At 28.2% G+C, this 25,240-nt stretch overlaps 2 protein-coding genes across 2 annotated transcripts in view; both read left to right on the forward strand.

Annotated features, from left to right (window-relative positions):
• LOC123265062 (uncharacterized protein C15orf61) overlaps positions 1-25,240 on the forward strand; it is a 197,482-nt gene that overhangs the window by 49,810 nt on the left and 122,432 nt on the right. The window lies entirely within an intron of this gene.
• LOC123265063 lies at positions 13,215-14,164 on the forward strand. Its single transcript, XM_044728648.1, has 2 exons — positions 13,215-13,282; positions 13,423-14,164. The coding sequence occupies exon 2, from the start codon at positions 13,502-13,504 to the stop codon at positions 14,018-14,020; it is 519 nt and encodes a 172-aa protein (XP_044584583.1). The 5' UTR covers positions 13,215-13,282; positions 13,423-13,501; the 3' UTR covers positions 14,021-14,164.

Raw genomic sequence — 25,240 nt, forward strand, 5'->3', positions numbered from 1 at the left:
TGAGCTCAAAAGTCTGATAGAAGTTTAATAAAACACTATTTTTTGAATTTTCAAACCGCAATAACTTTTGAATGAATGAACCGAATTTCACGCGGTTGGCGGAATTCGACGCAGTTTTTCCAATTCTATGATATATTTTCAAACACAAATTGATCAGGCCGGAAATTTCGGTGTAATTTGAAAAAAACACTTTTTTTCGATTTCTTTCGTCAACGATAACTCACGAACGAATCAACCGATTTTGACCGGCTTGGTGGCGATCGACGTGGTTTTTCGATGTTGAGAGCTGATTAGTTTTTGGAATTGATCGGTCAAGCCGCTTGAAAGTTATTAAAAAAAAAACCACATTTAAAAAAAATTTTTTTCGCAGTTTTTTTAAGATTTCTCAAAATATATCGGTCCGAATCGGTCCAAGTTGTATTCAAAATCTAAGTTTAGTCAAACCCTTTCGAATGGCACCAACCGCGATCAAATCGGTCAAGCCGTTCAAAAGTTATGAGAGGTTTACACACACACACACACACACACACACACACACACACACACACACACACATCCATACATACAGACATAGTGACACCATCGCGGGAATAGTCAGGGAAGCTTCCTAGGACCTCAAAACGTCGAGATCTGATGAAAACTCGATTTTCGAAAAACGGGGTAAAAACAATAACTTCCCGATTTTTGAAAATTTTCAATTTTCTTAGCAAGAAGTTAATAATGTGAAAAAAAGTAATTGAAACTTGTTTGAATAAACAGTTTAAGCTAAGGAAACATTAAACAGAAGGAATTTCAATAAAAGAACCAATAACATTGAAAAATTAATCAATTAATTTGACTGAATAACTTGGATGCATTTACGTCACTGGAATAAATAAAAATAGTCTTTTATTTATCAGCTAAATACTTTGTGACCTATTTATTGCCATCAAAAGAAAATTTATTTTATTTCACATGTTTTTAAAAAAGAAGTAGTCACATTATCATCATTTTTTCTATTTATAAACAAAAACCTAACTAGCAATTTAGTGGTTGAAGGTTACTTTGTATCGTGTCCCTGAGACATATTCATGTCTATCTTTAGAGTAATACGCTCCAGTTGTGGAAGAAAATTTGATTCATGAAAATAGATAGCTAAATTTTTAACTTATCGAGATAAGCATTTTTTTTTTTTCTAGAAATTAGCAATCTTGAGTCACTTTCAAGAGTTTTAAATTTGAATTTAAAAAACTTTGGCCCAATGATTTTCCGATATTTTTAATCACAATATAAAGGAAAAAAAATAAATTTTAGAACCAATATCATCAAGGTCAATTGTCAATTTTATGAACGATGTCACAGGACCTACTTCTATAAAATATGTAAGTATGAAAAGCATTGGAGAATTGATCATTTTTTTCTGATAAAAAAATCTATTATTAAGGGATCATTCTGGTCTGTAACTTTAAAAAAAATTTTTTTTTTTTACATTTTTCTAAAGTACATATATTTACAAATATCGTGTTAAAATTTCTTTTTTTTTTTTTTGTTTAATCTCAGCCATTTTGTTTTTTATTAATAATAAATATTAATCTCCGTAGCTCCTGTCATAGCTACTAATATATTGAAGGTATATAATTTTGGTTTTTGTGTTTTATATGAGCCATTATCAAGTTATCGTTTGCGTCAGCGACATATCAACTTTTGAAGTAACTGTTCATCTGTTCATTTTTTTTTTGCGTTATTCAAGAGTGTATGTATTGAGCTGAATAAAGCTTATATCAATATCTATAATAGTTTCTGTGTAAAAAAATAATGAATATTTGCTTCTATTCGAGCACCGGAATCAAAGTAATCCCTTAGAGAATATATGGCGAGGCTTTCGCCTACCTCCGAAGAGGCCGTTTCCTGGGCTCAAAAGAGCTATACACGCACGTATAATACACGCACGTATAATACACGCACGTATGAGTAATCCCTTAATATATATTTTTTGATGTGAAACATCTATAGGCTCACTTGTAAACCGAATTGTTGGCGTGGCGACGCTTGCCGTGGCGACGGGTCGCCACGCTATACTAAAGTATACATATATATATTTTATATGTAGTAGAGTGTACGGTGTGGCTTCTCACTCAGTTCGACGTTGTTGTTTACTACGGTACATATAACCTGCATTTTATTTAATTTTGATGTGAAACATTTTTATTTTAATTTTTGACAATAAAATATGTGTGATAGTGATAACTCAGAAGATCAAAGTGATCAACCTTGTGCAAAGAAAGTGAAACTACACTATGGCATACTACCAAGTCATCAGTAAGTAGATCGTATTTTTCAAGTGTTCATAAATGTAATTATTATATTTTTATATTTAATTAATTATATTCATATTAATCATATTAGTAATTATATAAATAGTTATATTAAGATTAATAATTATATAAATTATATTAATATTATCTTCAATTAATTATTTTTTTATTATTCATGAAGGAATTAATATGGAAAAATTTATTAATAAAATTTATATTTGCAAATCTTTAGTCATATATTGCAATAATTAACTAAGATTTGAGTTCATGAGTATATTGAAGCCACACTCAAAATTTTTTTTCTTTTTCTTGTGTATTTTAATATCATATTTTTTTTAAATATTTCAGTTCCCAACAATCATCACAGGGATCACAAAATATTATTGAAACTGGACGCCACCCTGATCAGTTAAACACAAGGCATACTATCAATGTTGTGTAAGACTTTATTAATCGAATAGTACCAGACTATTTTAATTTTTATCTTAGATCTGGCCGCTGGAGTGGCCATTTACAAAAACAACATCACTTCACATGTTACTACACTCAACATGGATCTAGCAGTTCAAAATGCTACAGAAGTTCATGTTTCCCAAACATCTATTGGTGATATGTGTGCTTCACATGTTAAACTAGAAGACGGAAGTGAATTAATTATGATTGTAGTATACATTTCACCTAATGACAAAATGGATCATATAATTTCATTTTTACATGAAAGGTTATTCCCTTATAGTCAAAGAGGTTCAATAATTTTTAAAACGAATAAACATAAACTACCATTAATTTTAGCTGGAGATTTTAATGTAAATTTTGTAAGAGCTGAATCAATGCCATTAATGACATTTCTTCAAAAAGAATTTCAATTGCAAATCAACAACAATCCAAGAGAATCTACTACCAAATATGGAACAACAATAAATGCTGTATTTGTGAGATATCTTGATAATGTTTCATCCAATACTTTTGTAACGTACTTTAGTTATCATCGACCAATCGTCACAGTAATACCGGCAGAGGAAACATCGAATATAACTATTACTGAAGTCATAAATGAAAATATTTAAATTGTGGCCACTTGATATTAATATCGAATTTTTATATCACATGTAAATAAATGTTTATTAAATAAAGTTACCATTTTCTGTAAGAAATTCGTAATACTTCATTTTTTCATTAGGCTATATTTAATTCCTGTAATAATATTATCTTTTATACATATTACTTGTACACACACGATGTTTCACATCTGCCAGGCGTCCCATGATGGCTCACATTTTTTTTAACATTTATTTAATTTTTTATTTAAAATTTTGACAGCTGATTAACAAATTTTAGAGTTTTAAAAGTTTGCCTTTACAAAATTATTCTTAAGTGATGATAAATTCGAATTTTCAAGAAAATTGATAAAAAAATTTTGACGAAAAAAAAACTGAATCAATACAATTTAAAAGTGTATAAAAAAATGCAACAATTGCGTCTTAAAAAAATTTTTTTTAAATCACTAATGAGTTATATATGATGATAAATTTTTTCTTATTTTAAAAATTACGTAGATGATTATAACAAATAAATTAAAATTCGATAAAAAATAAATTTTTTAAAAAATAAGAATCTTTGACCTTTCCTCGAAGTTGATAACCAGAAGTTTAACCAGTGTATAAGATAGCAAACCTTAAATAAATATGTTGAAGATGTTGAAGCTGTCAAGTTTTTGCAAAAGTGTCTATGAGAGTAACTGCTGTTATTATAAAATATAATTAACAACAAGTAAAAATAATATATGATTTAATGATCCGTCAACGTTCGAGTTTGAGCGTATAAAAATGATGGATAGAAAAATCTGGCCGATCTCTTGAGACATGCAGAGCAAATAATGAGCTGAGTACCGTTATCCTGTTAAGAGTTGCAGTCGAGTTGCACTAAGTACGAGACTAAGACTAAGACTAAGACTCAGCTCCTATTTTCTATTATGGAGCTGATGAGTATCAGAAAAATATATCCTCGCTTAATTGTATCAATACTGGCTGGCCCGATAAAAAACCGTAAAAATAATGCTACACATATTTACCTGGAAGACAACGTGCGAGAGGTTCTCGGTGTCGCGATCCAGTTGTTTAAGGAGTCTCAGTTTCTTTCCATCGAGGGCGAATAGTGGCGCCTTTCCGGGAAATATTACCTCCAAGGTGGTCTCGTTGTAGGGATTCCCATACACCGGAAGCTCTTCGGGCGTTGTTGGTTGCTCATAACCTGTCGATTTAATAATTATTTTTGTAAATAATAATATTTATACAGCAAAATTGGACGAGAAATTTAGAAATTACACCGTCAAAAAAGGAGTACTTTAACAAATATTTTACACTACTTAAATTTATTTTACGAGTTATAATTTTATTTTTTTATTTGACTTAATTTAATTAAAATTAAAAAAAATTTTTTTAATGTAAGATCTTCATTTCTTCGTATAAAATTAATCAAGCAAGAAAAAAAATAATTAGTTTGAAAATACATCTATTTATTTTTTTGAATTTGAAAATTAAAAAAACGAGTGTCTAAAAGTTTACCCGTGAATTTTTTAGAATAAAAGCAATAGTTTATTGTTAAAAAAATTAAAATTAAAAAAAAAATCCTTCGATCAAATACTAACTTTTTATATTTTCAATGACCTGCAAAATTTTATTCAAATCAGTAGAATGTTTTTTGAGTACTGACTTTGAATAATTACAACAAATTTATAACTCAAAAATTATGAATTTAAATTAAATTTTATAAGATAACTTTCGTTTCAAAATTACCACAAAAAAATTAATTTATACCAAGAAACAAATTTTTTTAATCAATTTTTCCTAAAAAACTGTAAGCTCGGTTTTTATAGAGTATCTTATTGATAGCTATTAATTGAATTTAATTAAAATCTTCAGAAAATATTTTTGAGATCATATTTAACTCTTTTGAGTTGAAAAAATTTCGAAAAACCTCGGTCTTGTCTAATAATAACAATAATAATAATAATAATAATAAGAAAAATCTGAAGATGAAGATGAGGATGAGGATAAGGAAGAGAATGAAAATTAATCATTTCTGATGGACTTTGTTGGTATAAATCTCGTGTATATCTGGTCGCGGTAAGTCCAGCGGCTGGAGCTACTGATGCTAATGTTAATGAGAACGAGAATTGCGCACGTGAAGAGAAAGAACACAGAGATGATGGTGATGAGAAAGTGATTCTGCAGCTCCAGATTATCATCGAAGACTAATAAATGGAATAGTCGACGTGGAAGGTAGCTTCATAAAACGTATTAGTGTAAGGTAGTCTCTACACTAAACTACCTCGGAAAATTACTTCCTCATAAATATATGTATAGAAGTATGAATAGATACATAAACATCCATATGGCTCGGTTTATGTATTGCGAGTAAAGGTAGAGGCTTTACGGATGCTCGGATATCCAATAAATGAGTTCATATATATATATATATATATATATATATATATATATATATATATATATATATATATATATATATATATATATATATATATAGAATCTCACTAATTTCGCAGACACCTTATTCGTTTAATTAACCCTTTTAAGTCCTTCCTGATAACTTACCCCTTTAATAGCCCGCAATATTCAATAACTTTTTTAATTCTCCCTATTTAACTTCCGCACTTGACCTCACTCTTTTTTTAAAACTTGTTTATTATTGTTAAGTATTAAGTATTTCCTTGATCGGCTGAAAATACTACACACGGAAAAAAAGTTCTGACAAAATTTGACATAACTGTCAAATTTACATTTTTAGAAATTTAATGTTTACATTATAAAGACTTTTATGACCTAAAAATGTCAATTTTAAATTAAGAAACCCGAGTCAAAATTAAAACACTAATTTGAGCCTCAAAAGCCTACTTTCTTTTGATGTTGTTCCTACCGCTGAATGTGAAATACTATTTTGACCCTCAATATACTTAAAATAGGGTATGGAGGCTAAAATTAGTGTTTTAGAATAATATATTCAACCTCCAAAACCTAGGATCGCTTTGAACACCTTTTTTGCGGTACTTCAGCCTACTACTTCACCCTTTATTCTCAGTAGCTTTCCATCGTTAATACTTAACATATAGTCGAACAGATACTAGCATTCACCAGCTAACTAGTGTTCAAGTTCGATGGTTACCCATCGACCTAACTATCCGAAGACGAATTGTCTCAAATCGTTAGTGAAGATGGAAATTTCCATCCACTTGAAATTAGATTTATACTAGCATAAAAATGACCGAATAGGTGATAACGGGTTAGAAAAATTTTTACTTTAACTTTGAATGTGAAAAACTAAAGTTTAAAAATTTAGTTAAAATATTATATGTTAGTAGCAATAAGTATATGGACTTAGGGTAATATAAACATATATCAGATAAATTTATTACACTGTTTCAAACTCAAAAGTACATTAGTAGAGAATGTTAAAAAAAGTAATAGTAATTTCGATACCACAAATAAACAGTACTATTAATTATTTCATTCAATTTCACAACATTAAATTCAACTTATTATTCTTATTCTTTTGTATTTACTGGCTTAGCGATTAATAATCGATTATTTACTTTCATAGATCTATCGAAGTATATCGATATGCAAAAAGATTTTAAAATTTTAGCACATTATTTAATGATCAAAATTTCTTATTTGTCTTCTTAACTTTTAATAAAAATACATAATTGAATAAATAACAAAATCATTCTAATTTATTGGATTTTTTATCCTTTATTATCTGAAACAATTATAATTCTCAAAAATCTGAATGGAAATTCATGAAGATATCTAATTTACTCTTGTACAATGTGACAGTAAGAAAAGAAATAAGTAATATCAACTCCGATTGGTTTTGCGTTAATCAAATGATTATTTTCAACGGCAAAGAAAACAATTAGATTCACTCATCTTTTTACACGAAAAAAAGTAAACTGTAATAAATAATAAGGTAAAAGCCCCACTTATTGATACTATAAGAAACAAACTTATGATTTCATTTTTTTTAAGCAATCAAATGTCAATATCGTTGAATTTTATTTGTGGTAATGTCTCAAGTAATGTTTTTACTAATCAATTTCTTTTTTTAAAATGATAATCAGTGATATTTACTAATTAATTTTAAATAATTAAATAGATTATCCGGATACACCAATTATTGACAGGTTAAAAAACTGATTGATCTAATTATTGATATACCTTAGCCCCAATTAATGACACCTATACTGTGCATGTGTCGAATTATCTGCTTATTTTTATTTATCGAAACTCATTATTAAGTCATCAATATTATTAAAGTTTATTAATAATAATTTCCATAAATTTGATTTCCATTAGATTGATTACTATTAAAAATGTAAAAATCAATTTAAAAATAATGCATTGAATCAGAAGAGTTCAAACTCTTACAGTAAATTTTTTAGGTTAAAGTAAAAAAAGGCGTCCATATAACGCTGTCGACTGGCTGTCAATATGAGATTCAACTTAAAAATTATGAACTAGTTATTGAAACCTATTATTGAAATATTATAAAGCATACAATTAATTTCGATTATTTAATTTTATAAATTTTTCATATATTAACAATTAACAATTGTTAATTAAAAAAAAAAAAAGATCATTATAATTAGATGAAAAAATTAATTTAAACTCGCCCTTTAAAGACACCCGTAAACTGGTTTGATAAACTGGTACTGACTTTTTTTTTTTCAATAATTAATATTTAATATTTTGAACTGACAGTAATTTTTTTCAATTTTTTAATTAATTAGAATTTAATAAAAATTAATACGATAGTTATTCTTATTACAGATAATTAAATATATTTAAAAATAGTTTAGAGTGTCAATATTTAGACCCCTGTCAATAATTGGGGCCTTTACTTTACTTAATTTATAATAAGTAATGATCAACTGAAAAAAATTACCATTTCAAACAGTAAAATCGTGATTTTAATGATTACTTCATAATATTTATCATTTAAATGCTAGAATTTATTATTTACGTGGCGAAAACACTATTTCGAACAGTAATATTCGCTATGTGATATTTATCATTTCGTACTTAAAAAATGATCGCATGATGTGTGGGACTCCTTCTTCTCTTCATTTGTGAAGCTAATGCTCGTCGCCCGAGTCAAAGTTAAAAAACTAATTTCAGCCTCCAAATTCTACTCGAGGGTAAGGAGGCTGAAATCAGTTTTTTAGATCTATACATTTGGTTAATGAAACTCCTGACATAACAATTTCTTCAACGTTCGTATAGCGTTGCGGTTAGGTTGTAGTCTCGCGTGCGTTAGGTGTACTGTTAGAATCTCGGTTAGAACGATGTGCGTTTTTATAAAATTATTTATATGGCAAGCGTTAAACTTAATTAAGATGAATGAATGTAAAAGTGATGTGAAACCTTACCTTCCAACCCCTTCACCTCCTTTAAAAAAATCCGAAAAAAATAAAGTAAAAATCAAAATAAAAAAGAAAAATTATAAAAAATAAAATAAAGAAAAAATTTTTATCAAATGTTTTGTTATTGTTAATTTTTTTGTTAATTCACATAGCGAATTTTATAAATTATATGAGAATTATAAATTACAATCAATAAATAAAAAAATTATTTTTTAATTTTAAATTTTTCCCGCTCCCAGCAGCCATTTTGATTTAAATTCCTTCTCCTTTCCCTTCTTTCCTCTCACCTATTTCATATAAACCAATGAGGTCTTCTTCTCGATCGAATTGTAGGCTTTGGAGGGTCATTTTAGGGTTCTGTAATACTAATTTCAACCTAAACTTGGTAAAAGCGGACAAAAATACCAAGTTTAGGCTGAAATTAAGGTTTCGCTGTACAGCTTGGGTTAATCTAAAAAACTAATTTCAGCCTCCTTACCCTCGAGTAGATTTGGAGGCTGAAATTAGTTTTTTAATTTTGACTCGGGAAAATTTTAATTTTTCATGGAAAAAAAATGTACCTAAATATTGCATGTTGAAAAAATGTTTAATTTACATGAAAAAAAGTGTAAATTTTGTCTGTGGATAAAATATTATATTTACAAGAAAAATTTGTAAATTTTACATTGAAAAAAATGAATTATATAAAATTAGAAATAGCCAAAACTCTTATATAATTTTATGCAATTATATAAAAAATTTTTCCAATTATGTTAATTTTACAGATCGATTCCTGTAAATTTAACAATTTTTTATAAATATATAATTATTTAACAATTTAATTTTCACATATTAATTCATAACTGTTAATTAAACAATTTATCTTTGTAAATATAACATAAAATGACCATGTAATTTTTTCATAACCATTTCTGTAATTTTCACATAATTTTTTTCGGTACATGTCTGTCTATTAACATATCTGTCTTGGGGGTTAGTTGTGACACGTGACGGGATGCCTGTCTTCTTCTACGTAATGCGCTATGGGTACGGGTACTAACTCATAACACCATCGGTATCATCATCATAATCATAATGATAATAATGGTCATCACAGTACATGTATATATAAGTAATATGATGATAACCGCAGGTTTGACGCTCCGAGTGATTGAAGAATAAAGTACTCACCAGAGCCACGGCTTTCCTCAATGTCAAGGATGATGTTTGACTGGCCTGTCGACTCCTCGCACAAACCTGAAACATAAATAATCAACGTTATATTATAATAAATTATTGTAAACACAAATTCATTTATCACTCGGGATTTTTTATTTTTAATAATTATATTCATTTGTTTTACTTTTCCTCGCTGCACATTATAAGACGTGCAAAAAAATAATAATAATATTAATAAAAAAATTCAATTTCAATTTAATAACCAATAAATATGTAAGAATTTTAACTACGAACATAATTGATAAGAAATATCGTTAGATTGCATTAAAAACTAACCAGCTATAATTACAATTATTGAAATATTCTTGTTGACATTTAATATAATTTAAATAATCATAAAGTTAAATATTTAAAAAAAAAACGGATTTAATGATACTTTATTATAATCGCGTATCGCTATCAGCGCACGTACTAAACAAGATATTCATAATAAATACATCTAAGTAGATGTAGAGTGCAGATATAGAATATCGATAATAATAAGTTATTAATAACATTTATATTATCATTTTTCAGTGTAAGGTGTGCGCGTGGATAACTTTTTGTTGACGGTAAATCTTATTTTATTTGCACAATTTAATAATTAAATTTTATTGGATAATCAAGATTTACCGTTGCGCGTAAGGATGAACGCCTTTTGCTTTTGCTACGTTAGATTATATTGCTTTACAACTGTTACTCACTTATGTGTTGTGTTTAAAATTTCTGATATAATGTGGCAGCCCACACGTCAGTAAACATTATTTTGTTTTATTTTATTTCATTTTATATGACCTTTCTCTTTTGGCGCGCGGTTTACGCTACCTTTTATTTTGTTTGTTGCTTTTATGAATCAAGTAAAGTGTGCATCAAAGAAATGTAGAAGTGAAGATGGAAATCAACAAAAACTATGTGAGAAATAAATTACCGATTAAAATTATATTACGTTTAAATTGGCGTTGTGGTTTGAGTCATGTTTTCTTTTTAAATAACGGATTAAATATTGAATTCAACAAAATTATTATTATTATTATTTAATTTGTTTTTTTAATAAAAAAATAAAATTTTTTCAATACTGTAAATAAAATTAAAACTTTAATAATATATGCAACATCAGTACGAAGAAATACATTGATTTGAAAGGATATTACGCTACAGATGATCGATGGGTTAACAAAAGAATGTAATACACTTCAACGATAGTAGATGAATTAAATGGATTTTAAAAAAAATGTATGTATGAGGAAAAAAAAAGTAAGTAGGTAAAGTAGTTGAGAAATGTCAAATTATCTTTTATTTTCATACTTGAGTTCTTTATATTATTCCTTTATTTCTATTCGGTCTTGTTCGCGATCTATTGAGGGAGTGAATCAAAAGAGGAGCGGCTGAGCATCTGCTTTTATATGCCATCCGTCTAAAGATAGAGATACTCATAGATACAATAAAAACTGCAGACTTTAACCTTTCATCATCAATATTGTGAATGTTAAATAAAATAAAATAACAGAAATAAATAATAAAAAGAACACGGATCTTTTCACCTGTGAATTTATTCAATTAATAAATCTGTTGATGTTAAAGTTCCGGATAAATAAAACTGACGGTTAATTAAAAAATTTATTTTAATATTCTCCTAAAGCCCACGCGTTTATATAAGTTCAAATATACGGGATTCTAGTATTGGAAATATATAAATACATTTATGAGTTTTGTAACATTTAAACAAAATTTTAAACGTTTAATTTTCTTTCCTTTGTCAATATTCAAATGTAGCGTAAAACTTTAGTGGCGTTTAAATTAAATTATGTTTCTACTAATTATAACCACTAAATGTTATTCATTTAATAAAGACACGCTTCCGTGTTTGTAATTCTCTTACGTACTTTCTCATTTTCAAATTAATAATTCATTTTAATTTCAATCTTTTATGCTAATTTATTTTCTTAAACCTCAAAATAATTTTTTAGGAAAATTAATTTACTTTCAAAAATTTTTTTTTAAAACAATCTTTATTTTTTAATTTAAATAATTGTAAGAAATTTTTCAAAGCAAAAATCAAAACTCCAATTTTTTTTTTTTTTTTTTAATTAATAATTACATTTGCTTGATTACACTCAGTGTTTGCTGAAGTTCTTCCCTAAGTCGCTTAGCTATTCTGTGAACATATTTATGTACGTCGTTGCTATTGTTAAAATTGTACCTGACACATATTTCGAAATTTCATATGCCCCGCGTCTTAGGGTCTTTTATGGGTTGCAGTCAAATAGTCAGGTTGACAACATTCCGAATTAATAAATTACTAGAACTTATAAAGTAAATATAAAATATAATTTAAAATAAATAATTTGACAAATTTTAAAATTCCGAAAAATATAAACTTGAATAAAGAAAAAACTAAAGCTATATTAATAGAATCTTTCAAAGTCACAAAGTCTCAATAAATTAAAAAACATAACAACGAAAATTTTTACGCCAAAATAAATGAACAGACGAACACTCATTTAGCCGAAAAATGTGAATATATAGTTATTTGGATGAGTAATTTTCGACCGAATCACTATTCATATGGATGAGTATTCGGATGAATATACGTCGGCACGAACTTTTTTCGAAATTAAATTAATTTTAACTCTTGAGGAATATAAAATTTATGTTTATCTATATTCGATAGCTCTGTGTTTTATAATTTACAAAATTGTTCTTCAGCTAGTATTCTATTTAAGTTAATGTATTTTATAAACTTTGAATGTAGCGGAATTCTTAATTTTTTAGTTTTGATAATTCGGAATGCTTTCGATCTGACTGGTTGACCGCAACCCTCTTTTGTCACCCATGAAAAGACTACTTTATCCTTGAGATCTACGGAAGCCTGGATGGCTCACCGTCAACTTACGAAAAAGTGGCGCCCCTTTCGCCCACAAGTTAACTAGTGCACGAGTCCAATAGTGCACTTGTGCACTTGTGGAGGCGACGCGACACTATTAGAAACGAGCTTTTCGAAGGTTTCGCCATTTTGACATGCGCAAATTAAAAAATAACGTCTTATTTTGTTATTGTTTACGTTACGCTACAACAATGTAGACATTAATATTGGAAATTTAAATTTTTTTTGATTAATTAATTGCTATTGCTGGAAAATCGCTCCACAAGTGCACGAGTCCACTAGTGAACTCGTGCACTAGTTAACTTGTGGGCGAAAGGAGCGCCACTTTTTCGTAAGTTGACGGTGAGCCAACCAGGCTTCCGTAGAGATCGCCCTCTTTCTAGAAAGCCAGCTGCAAAACTACTGTAGTGTACTTTTTTTTCACGCACGCGCATCAAGTAGAACCCAAAAACTCATAACATGCGACGCAATTAAAGTTACTTTACCATAGATAATTTCAGTTTAAAAGTTTTGTGTATTAAATATTGTAGTGGATTTTTTTCTTAAAAGAATATTTTAATAAACTTAATAATCAATTTTCGTTCTCTTGCACTTTTATTGACAATCATAAATAATAATACCGTTTTTCTTGATACTAAGTTTGTAATCTACATAGTGAGGTTATCAGTGCGAAATATCTCAAAGAAAATGGCTGGCAAATCTGAGCTGTGCAGCATATGTGATGGAAAACTCGACGGAAAGAAACAACAGGTTACTGTGAAGCAAGTCGGCTTACAAAGTTTGATCAGAGCTAGCAAAGAGCGCAAAGAAGAGAAACATTCAAAATGGCTGGATCTTGACGAGCTTGTGGTCCATAAACAATGTCAACTTAATTTTATTTGTAAAAGACAAATTGCAGCTGCGAAAAAGAGGAAGCTCAAACAATCTCTAAGTTCTGAAAAGCCTAGCCACGATGATGAGCCAGAAGGCGCGGAAAATACTTCTGATTCAAAGGCATGTTTGATTTGTAGCGAAATTGGGGATGAAGAATTTGAAGAGAAAGTCAAAAAATCCGAATTCAAAAGATTGATCAGCATTAGCAAACAACTTGGAGATGATAAATACCTGGACTGGGTTGATGTTCAAGAGATTGTGCTTCATAAAAAATGTTACGCTACTTATCTTTCCAAAAAAGAACCATCTGCAAAGAAAAGGAAGCTTGTGTGAGGATACATAGGTCTAATATACAAAAAAAAGTTTTGGAAGTCGTGTATTGAAGAAGAAAAGTGCGATGAAAAATAGAATCTAGAGATTAAAAAATTTTTAAATTTAATTTTTGTGCTTATGGATGTAATTTTGTTTTTTTTTTTTTTTTTTTCTGTATTAATGTAATGTATTTTTAAATTATCTTTAGAACTATAATAGTAAAAAATTTGTTTTGTTATATGTTTCAAAATTGGAATTGTTTTTTCCAATAAAAATTTAACTCGCACTTGCACAAAAAATTTATTTATTAGTAATTGATAACGATAAGCCTTACCAATTGAATTTAATTGTTACAGAAGTTACAAAAATTATTATTTTCAAAACAAAATAAATTTTTCATCAAGTTAAAAGTCACTACTATATGTATAACAATTTTCATATTAATCAATTATAAAGCCTTTTTAGAAAAAGTGATTGAAAAATCCTTTTTTTGGTCTAATAACTGTGTATAAATTCTTAAAAATGTTGAAAAGCTTGAAAACACCACAAAAAAATTATAGTTTTTACTTATTGGTAGAATTGATTTTTTTTCATATTAATGTGCTAAATTTAGAAATATAGAAATAAATATAAATAAAAAATTGCAAAATTTATTAATCTAATTTTTTGCATTTTTCAACACTTGAAGTGAACCATCTGAAGTTTTTTTTTTTATTCTTGTTATATCTTTTATATCTAAATCAAGTTTTTTTATTATCAATTTAAAGTGTAAACTTTTTTATTATTAATTCGAATTTGAAAAAAGTCTAAAAAATATCAACCATCCAAATACTAAATAATTTTACAATCATTCTTTCTTTTTTAATTCAATTTTATTTAACTCTTTAAATATTCACGAATGAATAAAAATTAATATAGCAATTAAAATAGAGGATTTAGTTGCTTGACCAGCATAAAAATTCTATGAACCAGTTAATTAATACTCTAGTCTATTTAAATTGAGACTCATATTTACCAATTTGTTTGCATTTTATTTAAAACATTTTGTTCTTCGAAGCATGAATTTATTCTAATTTAAAACTAGCTATTTTCCAAACGAGACGTGAATGGGTGAGAATTTTTTTTATTAGTCAGCCAATATTGTTATTTATTCATACGACATAAAAGCATATAAACAGCGTATTATTCTCGACAAATATATAAGTCCTTGCAGATAAAAATACACATAACATGAAACATGTCGTAGGAAAAGTATAACAAAAAAAAATATATGAAACAAATAAAAGAGTGGTATTTATGATAAAATGGGAATAGAAATGGACGTGGAACAATCCGATAGTGGAGGTCCATTCCCACGATATCTTTCGGCGCAATATTGTACATACATGTAATCCGGAATAAAATACCTATATATAGCTATAGCTTGTTGATATACATCGGAAATATTGCGCAAGGACTTAAATCAGCCGGGGCGTGTAAAGTGCACTGTAACTATAATAACAGAATAACTTGTTTCAACGTTTGATATCGTCTGATATCTGATGAGCTTTGCCTTGACGTCTGGCTAGCTGCAGGATCAGAATTCTCAAAATATAAAACAGATCACGGCTTACAGATTATTATTAGATGCTCTGGATGGATTTATCATTCACAGCATAAATATTTTCTGGTTCCGACAGAATTACACCATGCGGAAAATCTAATATTGTGATTCAAATTTAATTAGCATATCATCCGCCCCGTGTAACGTATTTGTTATCAAAACACGAGCACATCTCTACCATGTTTATTTTAAAACTCGAGAATTAAATAGAACTCCAACCTCCGACATATCTCAACGTACACGCAAAAAACAGGTTGAATATTGTTTTTCTTCTTGTATTATGTATTTTAAATGGTAATCTATGTTTTGTTACTCTTCTTTTTAAGCTTGTGACCTTAGGTGAATTTTTTATGAATTTGATTATGGATTTTTTTTTTAATTATTCCTATCGACAGACATCGAAGAGTCTCGAGACGATTTTCGTTCTTTTTTTAAATCATTTTAAGAATTAAAATCCTCGGAGTAAGAATATTATTGATCGTTTGTATTGTTTTTTAAAAAGACGATGAAGTTTTTAATATTTTAAATTGTCTGGATGCTCATAAAGTTTTTTATAGAAAATTCAATTATAAAATTTTTTTTTTGAATTTTATGGAATGTCTACAATGATAAAAAATTTTTGAGCAAAGAAAATCATTTTGAAGAATATCATCATTATGTTTTTTTCTTGTTGGAAAATTATCAGATATATAAAAAATTTTATAAGTACAGACTAATAAAAAAATTAATTCTATTCAAGGAAAAATTTTGAACCGAGAACATAATTTTCAAGAGTTTACTAATCTTGAATTAATTTAATATTTCATTATTATTTTTTTCTAATATTATTAACAAACATTTTCTAGAATGTGCGGAAAAATTCAAGATCTCAGAAGAATATTCATTAAAAAAAAATAAAAAAAGCTTTCATAAAATCTGGGTCAAAATACCGCAAGTTAATTAGTGACGTAAAAAAATTTAGAACAAGAAAAACAATAAATGAAATTTATAATTTTGATATTAACATAAAAAAACTCACCAGGTTTTGAAAGAACATTTTGAGGTAGAATCAGACACAGCGAAAAGAAGACCCAGATGGTCAAGGGTGCCTGCAAAAGAAAAAACAAAGCATGATTTAATTAAAATATTATTATTTATTTAGAAAAAATAAAAAAAATAACAACCCGCGGGAAAAAGATAATATTCTCGGTGAGATAACCCGTACCGAGACGGTGACCTAAATAGCCGTGAAACGGAGATAAAACAATAATAATGATAACAATAAAAAGCAAGTGGTCTTGCTCTTGCTTGGAGGTACATACAGCGGCGCCTGTGAAAGAAAATTACGCTCAGTCTTGTCTGAGAAGCCGCAAAAGTACCCAAGGGGGTCTGGCACTCTTTGGTACACATCCGTGCACTATACTGGTTTGCTAAAATATATTTCGGGTCTATATATATGTATGTAGTTTTCGTATGTAGTATGTATTTGGTTCTACTCTGTATTTTCACGAGCAACTTTTCAACAGTGCTTAATCAATTGCGCTGTCCATTCCCGCTTGTACTCGATTATTCATTGAGACACTTAAACTTACTTTAAACATCCCTCGGTTACAATTATTGTTACGTTGTTTCCTCTACTTTATTACTAATTCAATGTTGTTATTGCAGTTACTGATATTTACTGCTAATTTACACCATAAATTTATGCTCAATTACCGAATTTAATTTTTTTTAACAATAAATTATAATTATACGTTTTTTAATAGTCATTGCAATGAAACTTTTTTAAATTTATAGCCAAATCGTTGGTAATTTTGATTTATTTTTTAAACTAATGGTCTTTATGTTTGAAAACTTCGATCATTACTCTGAAGTTATCGTCTATTGATTTCTCTAAATAATTTCTAAATATTTAAAATTACTGAAAATTTTTATATTAAAGTAGAATTTTTAATTAAAAATTTTTGTAAACCTATTACAAAAAATTTTTTTTTTTAATTTTATTGGAAGTAAATTTTTCAGAAATTTTTGTATAAAAATATAAATGTCTAATAAAATTTTCTTAAAGATAATGTGTTAATATTTCTCAAATTTCTTTTTAACTTTATTTTTAGAAAATTGTAAACTAATAATAAGTCGTTTGAATAAAAATATTAAATCAATTTGTAAATTAATTTTAATCAAAGTTAAAAGTTTTAATTCTTTAAAAAAAATTTTTTTTACAGTTTGATTAATGAAAAAAATGTTTCATAACTTAAAATGAGAAAAGTTGAATACAAATATGAAATAACATAAATAACATTGAATTATGCAAATATTTGGTTATTGATAGTGAATGATAATAAATAAAAAAAAGAATAAAATTTTTTAAAAAGTTGTGAGTCCCGGCAACCTGAGGTGAGTAAAAGTTTTCCGGATGAGCTAGGTGAAACAATGCTATCGTATCCTCGCAATCTTTGGTTACTCTTTTGCCGGAGGGTGTTTCTCACCTAGACACTATATAACACGTGTGTACGCGTCGTTGAGTCTTAGTTTTTCATAATATAATAATATTATGTATACTAGGCAGAATATCCACTTCCACGGGTACATAGATAGGTGACTCTTGACATAGGTACCCACCGTCTAGTCTGCCGTCTATACCCACACACGTATGATACTACGATACTAGATACCGCGTATAATACGGCGACAACGTCGACGAACATTGATAATAGTTAGTACCTACTTTAGTACCTACACAACACCTTATATCTCCTCCATGACCACTAGATATTATTTTTTATATTCATTTTCCGCTAGTTTTTTCCTCTTTTCTTAATAAAGTTATATCCACCTGGTCTGGAGTCTGAAGCACCGGCTTAACCATTTTAATATTTCATATTATGTTGTACATTTTTCTTGTTTGTTGATGAATAAATTTTTTTTTTTTGAAAAATGAAAACAGAATACAGAGAATAGAAGTGCACGAGTGTTTCTGAAAAATTTACACTTGACATTATTATCATTTGCTTCTCTGGAAAAATTTTATTTTTTTATATTAAAGAGGTGACCTAAAATTTCGTGAAGTAGTTCTATGAATCTCTTGAACATTAATTTTAAAAATCTATTTTGCACTGAAAAATTTTTTTGTTAAAATAACATAAGGCAAGTTGTGGTAAAAAATTATTATGTTAGTGTAGAGATAACAAATCATATGTTATAATAAAAAAACATAAGTTATAATAACTAATTTAATTTATTTGTTATATCAATAAAACAATTTTGTTATTGTCAATTTATTACCATAATTAAACTCATTTATTACCACAGCATATTTTTCTATAATCCTGTCTTTTGTTATAATTCAACCAAATAATTTTTATAAGAGTTGTCATGATGAAAGTTGTTCAGATCTTCGATTCGGAATTCCTAATATAGCCCGCAGGTACATCCATAAAATATTTTCCACCCTGGCAATAAATCCAAACTAAATCGCTGCTTCTCAAAAGTTAAATTTCCAATTACAGATTAAAAATCAGAAGCATTAATTTTTTTGAAAGCCCCATTAATTTCCAATAATTACTCGAATTAATTCGCGCATTCATGCTCGTCCTCTCTAATTAAACGGCTCATTTAAATCCAAATTATTATATTTATATAATAAGTGTTTTGTAATTCACCAGAAGTTGAATGCAACTCATTAACTGGCCAATTACCTTAATATAATACTCTTCATTTAATAAAACAAACCCAATATCGCGGTCACTCTTTGTAAACAGAAAATAGTAAAAGTAGCAATAGCAAAATAAATAAAAAATAGAAAAAAAAAAATAAGGTAAACGTTTATCTTTAAAGCGTACATAAAAGGGTACAGTATAAAGTATACTACACAGGATAGTAAAGTATCACAGCGTTACTACTACTATACAGTGGGTTGGAAATAAAACTATAAAAAATATAAAGAAGGTCAGGTCACTGAGTTCTCTCGTTGAAGTCGAAAGTCTGTATTCCCGAGAAAAAATGTTTCTATATAATTATATATAATTGTATATAATCATATATGATTATATATAGAATTTTATATGAGGTTATATATAATCATATATAATTATATATGACTATATATGGAGCAATATACAACCATGCAGGATTATATATAGTTCCATATACAATTATATATAAGTATATAGAATTATATATAATCATACGTGATTATATATGGAATTGTATATGAGGTTATATATAATCATATATAATTATATATGACTATATATGGAGCAATACACAGCCATGCAAGATTGTATATAGTCCCATATATAATTATATATAAGTATATATGCTTATATATAATTAACAGACGTTTTGGTAATCACAAAAAGTGTAAAATGATGTTTATAATTACGTTTGAATAATTCTGAAATACAAAATTTGTCACATTTCCTACGAGATGTTTTGGTCTGCTCTGCTACTACCTAATAGTAAAATCATTATTTATTTTATTATTTAAATAAGTGTTATATTATAATGAAATTCGGTAAAATAAATAAATTATGAATAATGACTATCCAAATATATATTAAAATCAATTTTTATATTCCATTTATGATAAACTCATATGATACATTATGTAGATCATAGAATCATTATCATCTAAGACAGCAGCACAGCAGACAGACACTTCAAGACGCACGGAGATCACCAAAGTTAAGCAGCATTGAGCAGGGTTCATAGTTGGATGGGTGACCGCTGGTGTTATAGCTATAAAATTATATCTAGATATTTTTTTTTTGCATTTTAATTGGTTACACAGAATTGCGTAGGACCATATTAAATATTCTATCCATAAAATTAACCCAATAATTAATTAGATGTAATAAATATATAATTAAATATTGTTATATATAATTATATATAATTAGATATGATTATATTAGGCCGTTTTTCATATATAATCATATATAACCAATTTATATATAAATATATATAAATATTTTTTATCGGGTTTTATATTTAACTGAGCTGGAGAATAAGTAAGAGTATGGACGTTTAGTTCTTAGGATATAAGTTTACACTTTTATTTGTATATTCTATTCGAGCTCCCGGCTACCCTTAGAGGAAATGACAATCGGCCCGAGCTTGGCCAAGGCTTGGCGTAATGCTCATTAACTCTGGGGCAAGCTTGAAATCCAAGCTTGGCCCAAGTCCATCTAAGCATACAAATGATAACTTCCTGCCAAGACTGAATATCAGTACTGTGCCAAGACTGAAAATAAGTATTGCGCCAAGGCTGAAAATAAGTATTGCGCCAAGACTGAAAATAAGTATTGTGCCAAAACTGAATTTTAGTATTGAGTCAATACCGATTTTCAAGTCTGACCCATGCCTGGTTACCAGGACTACAGTTACTATTCAAGTCTGGCCCATGCCATTTGATAAAAAGTGATAAAAAGGAATTTTTTAATCGTAATTTTTTTTTATTTTAATTTTTATGCAGGGCTAACGCAAGTTTAGACCATTTGACTCTTTATTTAGACCTAACCTTTATTAATTATGGAAATAAAATTAAAATTGCATTTTCCCTAACCGAGATTCGAACCCGAGCCGCGCGCTTGCTAGACCGATAACTAACCCCTACGCCATACGACCGATAAGTTGTTCTACATCTCATTTCTCTTATAAGCTAAATCTATATGGTGACATAGTGTGGCGGTTTATTATTTTCATAATTTATGTTATTTAATATTGTGTTTTGATGAAAATTAACGATTTTTTAGAAATGTTTATTAATTTAAAAAAATACAAAAGTCAAGTCCTTATATTACTTTAGAATTTGTACATCGTTCTGTATACTTTTAATATTTTGTTATAAATTTTAATGTTTAAAATTATCAATACTAAAAATTCCACTGTAAATTATTATATTTTAACTTTTTTAAGACTATATCAATCTGGACGATATGTAATTATTTTTGTTAAATAATAAATTTTCAATGTAAGCATTTGAAAAAAAAAAAAACAACAATAAAATGATAGAAAAACTGTCAAATTTACAGTTTTAATAATGTCAATAGTAGCTGGCTCTTGTCTCAAGTCTGGCAAGCAAGACTTGTTACTAAGATATTGGTTAGATCTTGGATCAAGACTGATCAACTAAGACTTGTTAATTGGATATTGGCTGGGTTTTGGTTCAACACTGGCAAACGAAGACTTGTTACATAGACACTGGCTAGATCTTGATCTAGGAGTAGTAAACCAAGACATCAGTTGAATATTGGCTGGGCCTTGGGCCAAGGATAATAAGCCAGCACAGAAAAAACAATTAACGTGAATCAAGTAAATAATTTTGAAGAACTTCATCTACTTGATTTAAGTAAAAAAATTCTTAAACCAAGAAATTTTTCTTCATTTAAATAATTTCAACTTGATTTAAGAATTTTTCGTTTTGATTCAAGACAATAAAACTTTTCAAAATTATTTTCTTTTGGTTCAAGAATTTTTCACTTGATTCAAGTTAACTTTTTTTTTTCTGTGAAGCCTTGTTAATTAAATATTGGTTAACTCTTGAAACAAGGCATTGGCTAGGTATTGGTTCAAAACTAGCAAACTAAGACTTGTTACATTGACATTGGCTAGATCTTGGTCCAGGAGTAGCAAACCAAGACTTGTCAGTTGAATATTGGCTGGGTCTTGGTTTAAGACTGGCAAACCAAGACTTGTTAGATAGATATTGGGTGGATCTTGGCTCAAGACTGGCAAACCAAGACTTGTCAATTGAATATTGGCTAGGTCTTGGTTCAAGACTGGCAAACCCAGACTTATTAGATAGATATTGGGTGGATCTTGGCTCAAGACTGATCAACCAAGACTTGTCAGTTGAGTAGTGGGCCAGTATTGTTCAGCCGAGTCTTGGCAACCAAGTATTGTGCCAAGACAGGCCCCGTTGTATATAATTTTTTTCCTACAAGGGTATTACTCTGGTACGGTGGCGTCACGAGGCCAAGTTAAGTTTCCATCGATCTCCTGCAATTCTGTCTGAGTGCATTCATTTATCCTTTCAGTTTGCGTCGTTTGGATGGTTATAGAATCTCATATATAAATCCAAACTGTTAGACACGATTATATCCCACAGATTGGAGCTGGCAATCATTGGAAGGCTGAGCTAAATATTTATTCATTTTTTTGGTTACCTTTTTTCAGTTGATAAAAGTACACTGGCTTGGCCTCGGTGACCTTTGTAGACAAGACACGCCTTGGAGAAATGGCCTCGGTTTATAAACTTTCTAGTGTTATTATATGCACTCTATCTCTATACCAAGTTTATTTACGATTGGCTATTTTTTATATTTAGTATTGAGTTAAGTTAACTGTTTACATCGTAACTCGGTAATTGAGAAATTGAGAAATCTTAATTAAGCGATTACATTTATTTAATTGCATAATCTACTTAATGGGAATCGGTCATTTTTACACCAGAAAAACGGTGTTTAGAATTTAATGATAATTAACGATCACAATGTTGATATACTAACTATATAATTGATCGGTTGAGAGTTATTGTATTTTTTTTTATTACACACCCCCACGGAAAGAATATATCGATACTCACGTTTTTAGATAACGTAACCCATATTTAAAAAATTTTACAGCAGGCGGTTAAAACAATATGATTTTGATTGGTTAAAAATGAAAATATTTATTTAAAAATAGTTATTAAATAATTTGACCTCTAAATTTTTAATATGAGCTGCATAATATTGTTATGCATTTTAGAACGTGGATATCTATAATGTTTTACATTAAACTTTCTTAGATTACCAAGTCAAGATATATTTTATAAAAGCACTCAATTTCTTGCAATTAGATACTTCAATCTTTCACTAGATAAATTAAGAAATTTAACTCTAAGTAATGAATCCACCAGAAATAGGTTAAAAATTAAATTAAAATTTTAAGTTTTATAGTGAAAAAATAATAAGGTACTTGAGAATAAACACTTTTGTAGTAGTTGTCAATGATTAATACGATAAGAAATTTATTGTTATACAAATAGACTTTTATTATTTGTTTATTTTTATTCTCAACTTATGTGGAGATAAATTATTTTACTTTTGTGGGAGTGATATTTTTAATTTTTATGCAAGTTTTTTCGTGATGTGGTAGGAGGAGACTGATTTTTCAAAATTTTTAAATAACTACCCGGGGAAAAAGGTTTAGATCTGATCAGATATGGGATTGGAGACATAATCAGATCTAGTCATATCTGATCAGATCTAAACAGATATAACTATATCTGGGTTGAAAAATACATCAGACATAAAAAGATTTTATTATATCTGGCCAGATATAACTATATTTGTTAACTATTAATAAATACTTATAAACTATTTTAATAAATATACTTTCCTCCCAAATAAATATTTATTGAATGTTAAAAAATATTTAATGTAAATAAATATTAATTTAATAAATTAAATAATTGTCTTCGAATAAATTAATTTGTTAATAGTTAATAAATCTTCCTATCAGCGTATATTGATCATTAATAATGTGCAAATTTGATAAAAAAACTTTCTTCATTACGCATCGATCATGGACACTATTCACGTTACTTGTAATTATCACAAACTCTACTCTTCGAGTAAGCCTCGTGGGGAAACAGGTAATGAATTGGTCTTCCAAGCATCAGGTCCCAGGTTCGGTTCCCGCGCTCGCCGGTTTTTTTTTTATATTATGGAAATAATTCTATATAATTATATAGAGCCATTTTTCGTATATAATAATGTATGAGTATATATAATTATATATAATCTTTTTTATCCGGGCACGCAGAAAAATTTTTTGTTAAAGCAACAAAAAATAAGTTGTGACAACAAATTGTTATGTTGATATAGGGATAACAAATAATATGTTGTGTTAACAAACACATAGGTTATAATAAGTAATTCATATGTTCACTCAACAAAATTATTTTGTTATTGTATCCAAATCTTTCAATTATTTAAAAAAAATAGTTTTGTTGAAGTAACAAATCGATTTGTTAAAGCAACGGAATAGCTTGTTCAAGTAACAAATTTTATTGATAAGAAAACTATTTTGTTATTGCAACAAAAAAATTTATTATAATAACAAAGCGATTTTGTTAAGACAACAAAATTAACTTCAGAGCAGTAAAAACTCATTTGTTATTACAACTTAGTTGATCTTGTTAAATAAACTAGTTGATTTGTTATTGTAAGTAAATTCATTTGTTATCACAGCATATTTTTTTGTTATCCCTGTTTTTGTTGTCCTAACAAATAATTTTTATGCGTGGACAATTTAAAGATCTGACCAGATCTGGTCAGATCTGATTATATCTGGCCAGATCTCGTCAGATAGAGACAATTTAAAGATCTGGCCAGATCTGTTTATATATGGCCAGATCTAATCCGTTTTTCCCGGGTATAGGGTAAAAGACCCCATTAGTGGCGGGGATCCCATTACTGACACTTTCTTCGATTTTGGTACTTATTCAATTAATAAAATTATTAATTTCTATTATGAATATATTATTTCTAATCTTTAAGATTAAATTTTTTATTTTTATTCCAAGTAGGACATTTTTTCATTGAAAGAAAAAGTGCCACTAATAGGGGCTTAGAAATGCCACTAATGGGGTTTTTTACCTTAAATGCTCA

The sequence above is a fragment of the Cotesia glomerata genome, linkage group LG5, assembly GCF_020080835.1.
Source record: "Cotesia glomerata isolate CgM1 linkage group LG5, MPM_Cglom_v2.3, whole genome shotgun sequence".
Taxonomy (NCBI): domain Eukaryota; kingdom Metazoa; phylum Arthropoda; class Insecta; order Hymenoptera; family Braconidae; genus Cotesia; species Cotesia glomerata.

Excerpts from the sequence above, each read along its gene's own strand:
- LOC123265063 (XM_044728648.1), top strand. The coding sequence starts at position 13,502 with ATGGCTGGCAAATCTGAGCTGTGCAGCATATGTGATGGAAAACTCGAC.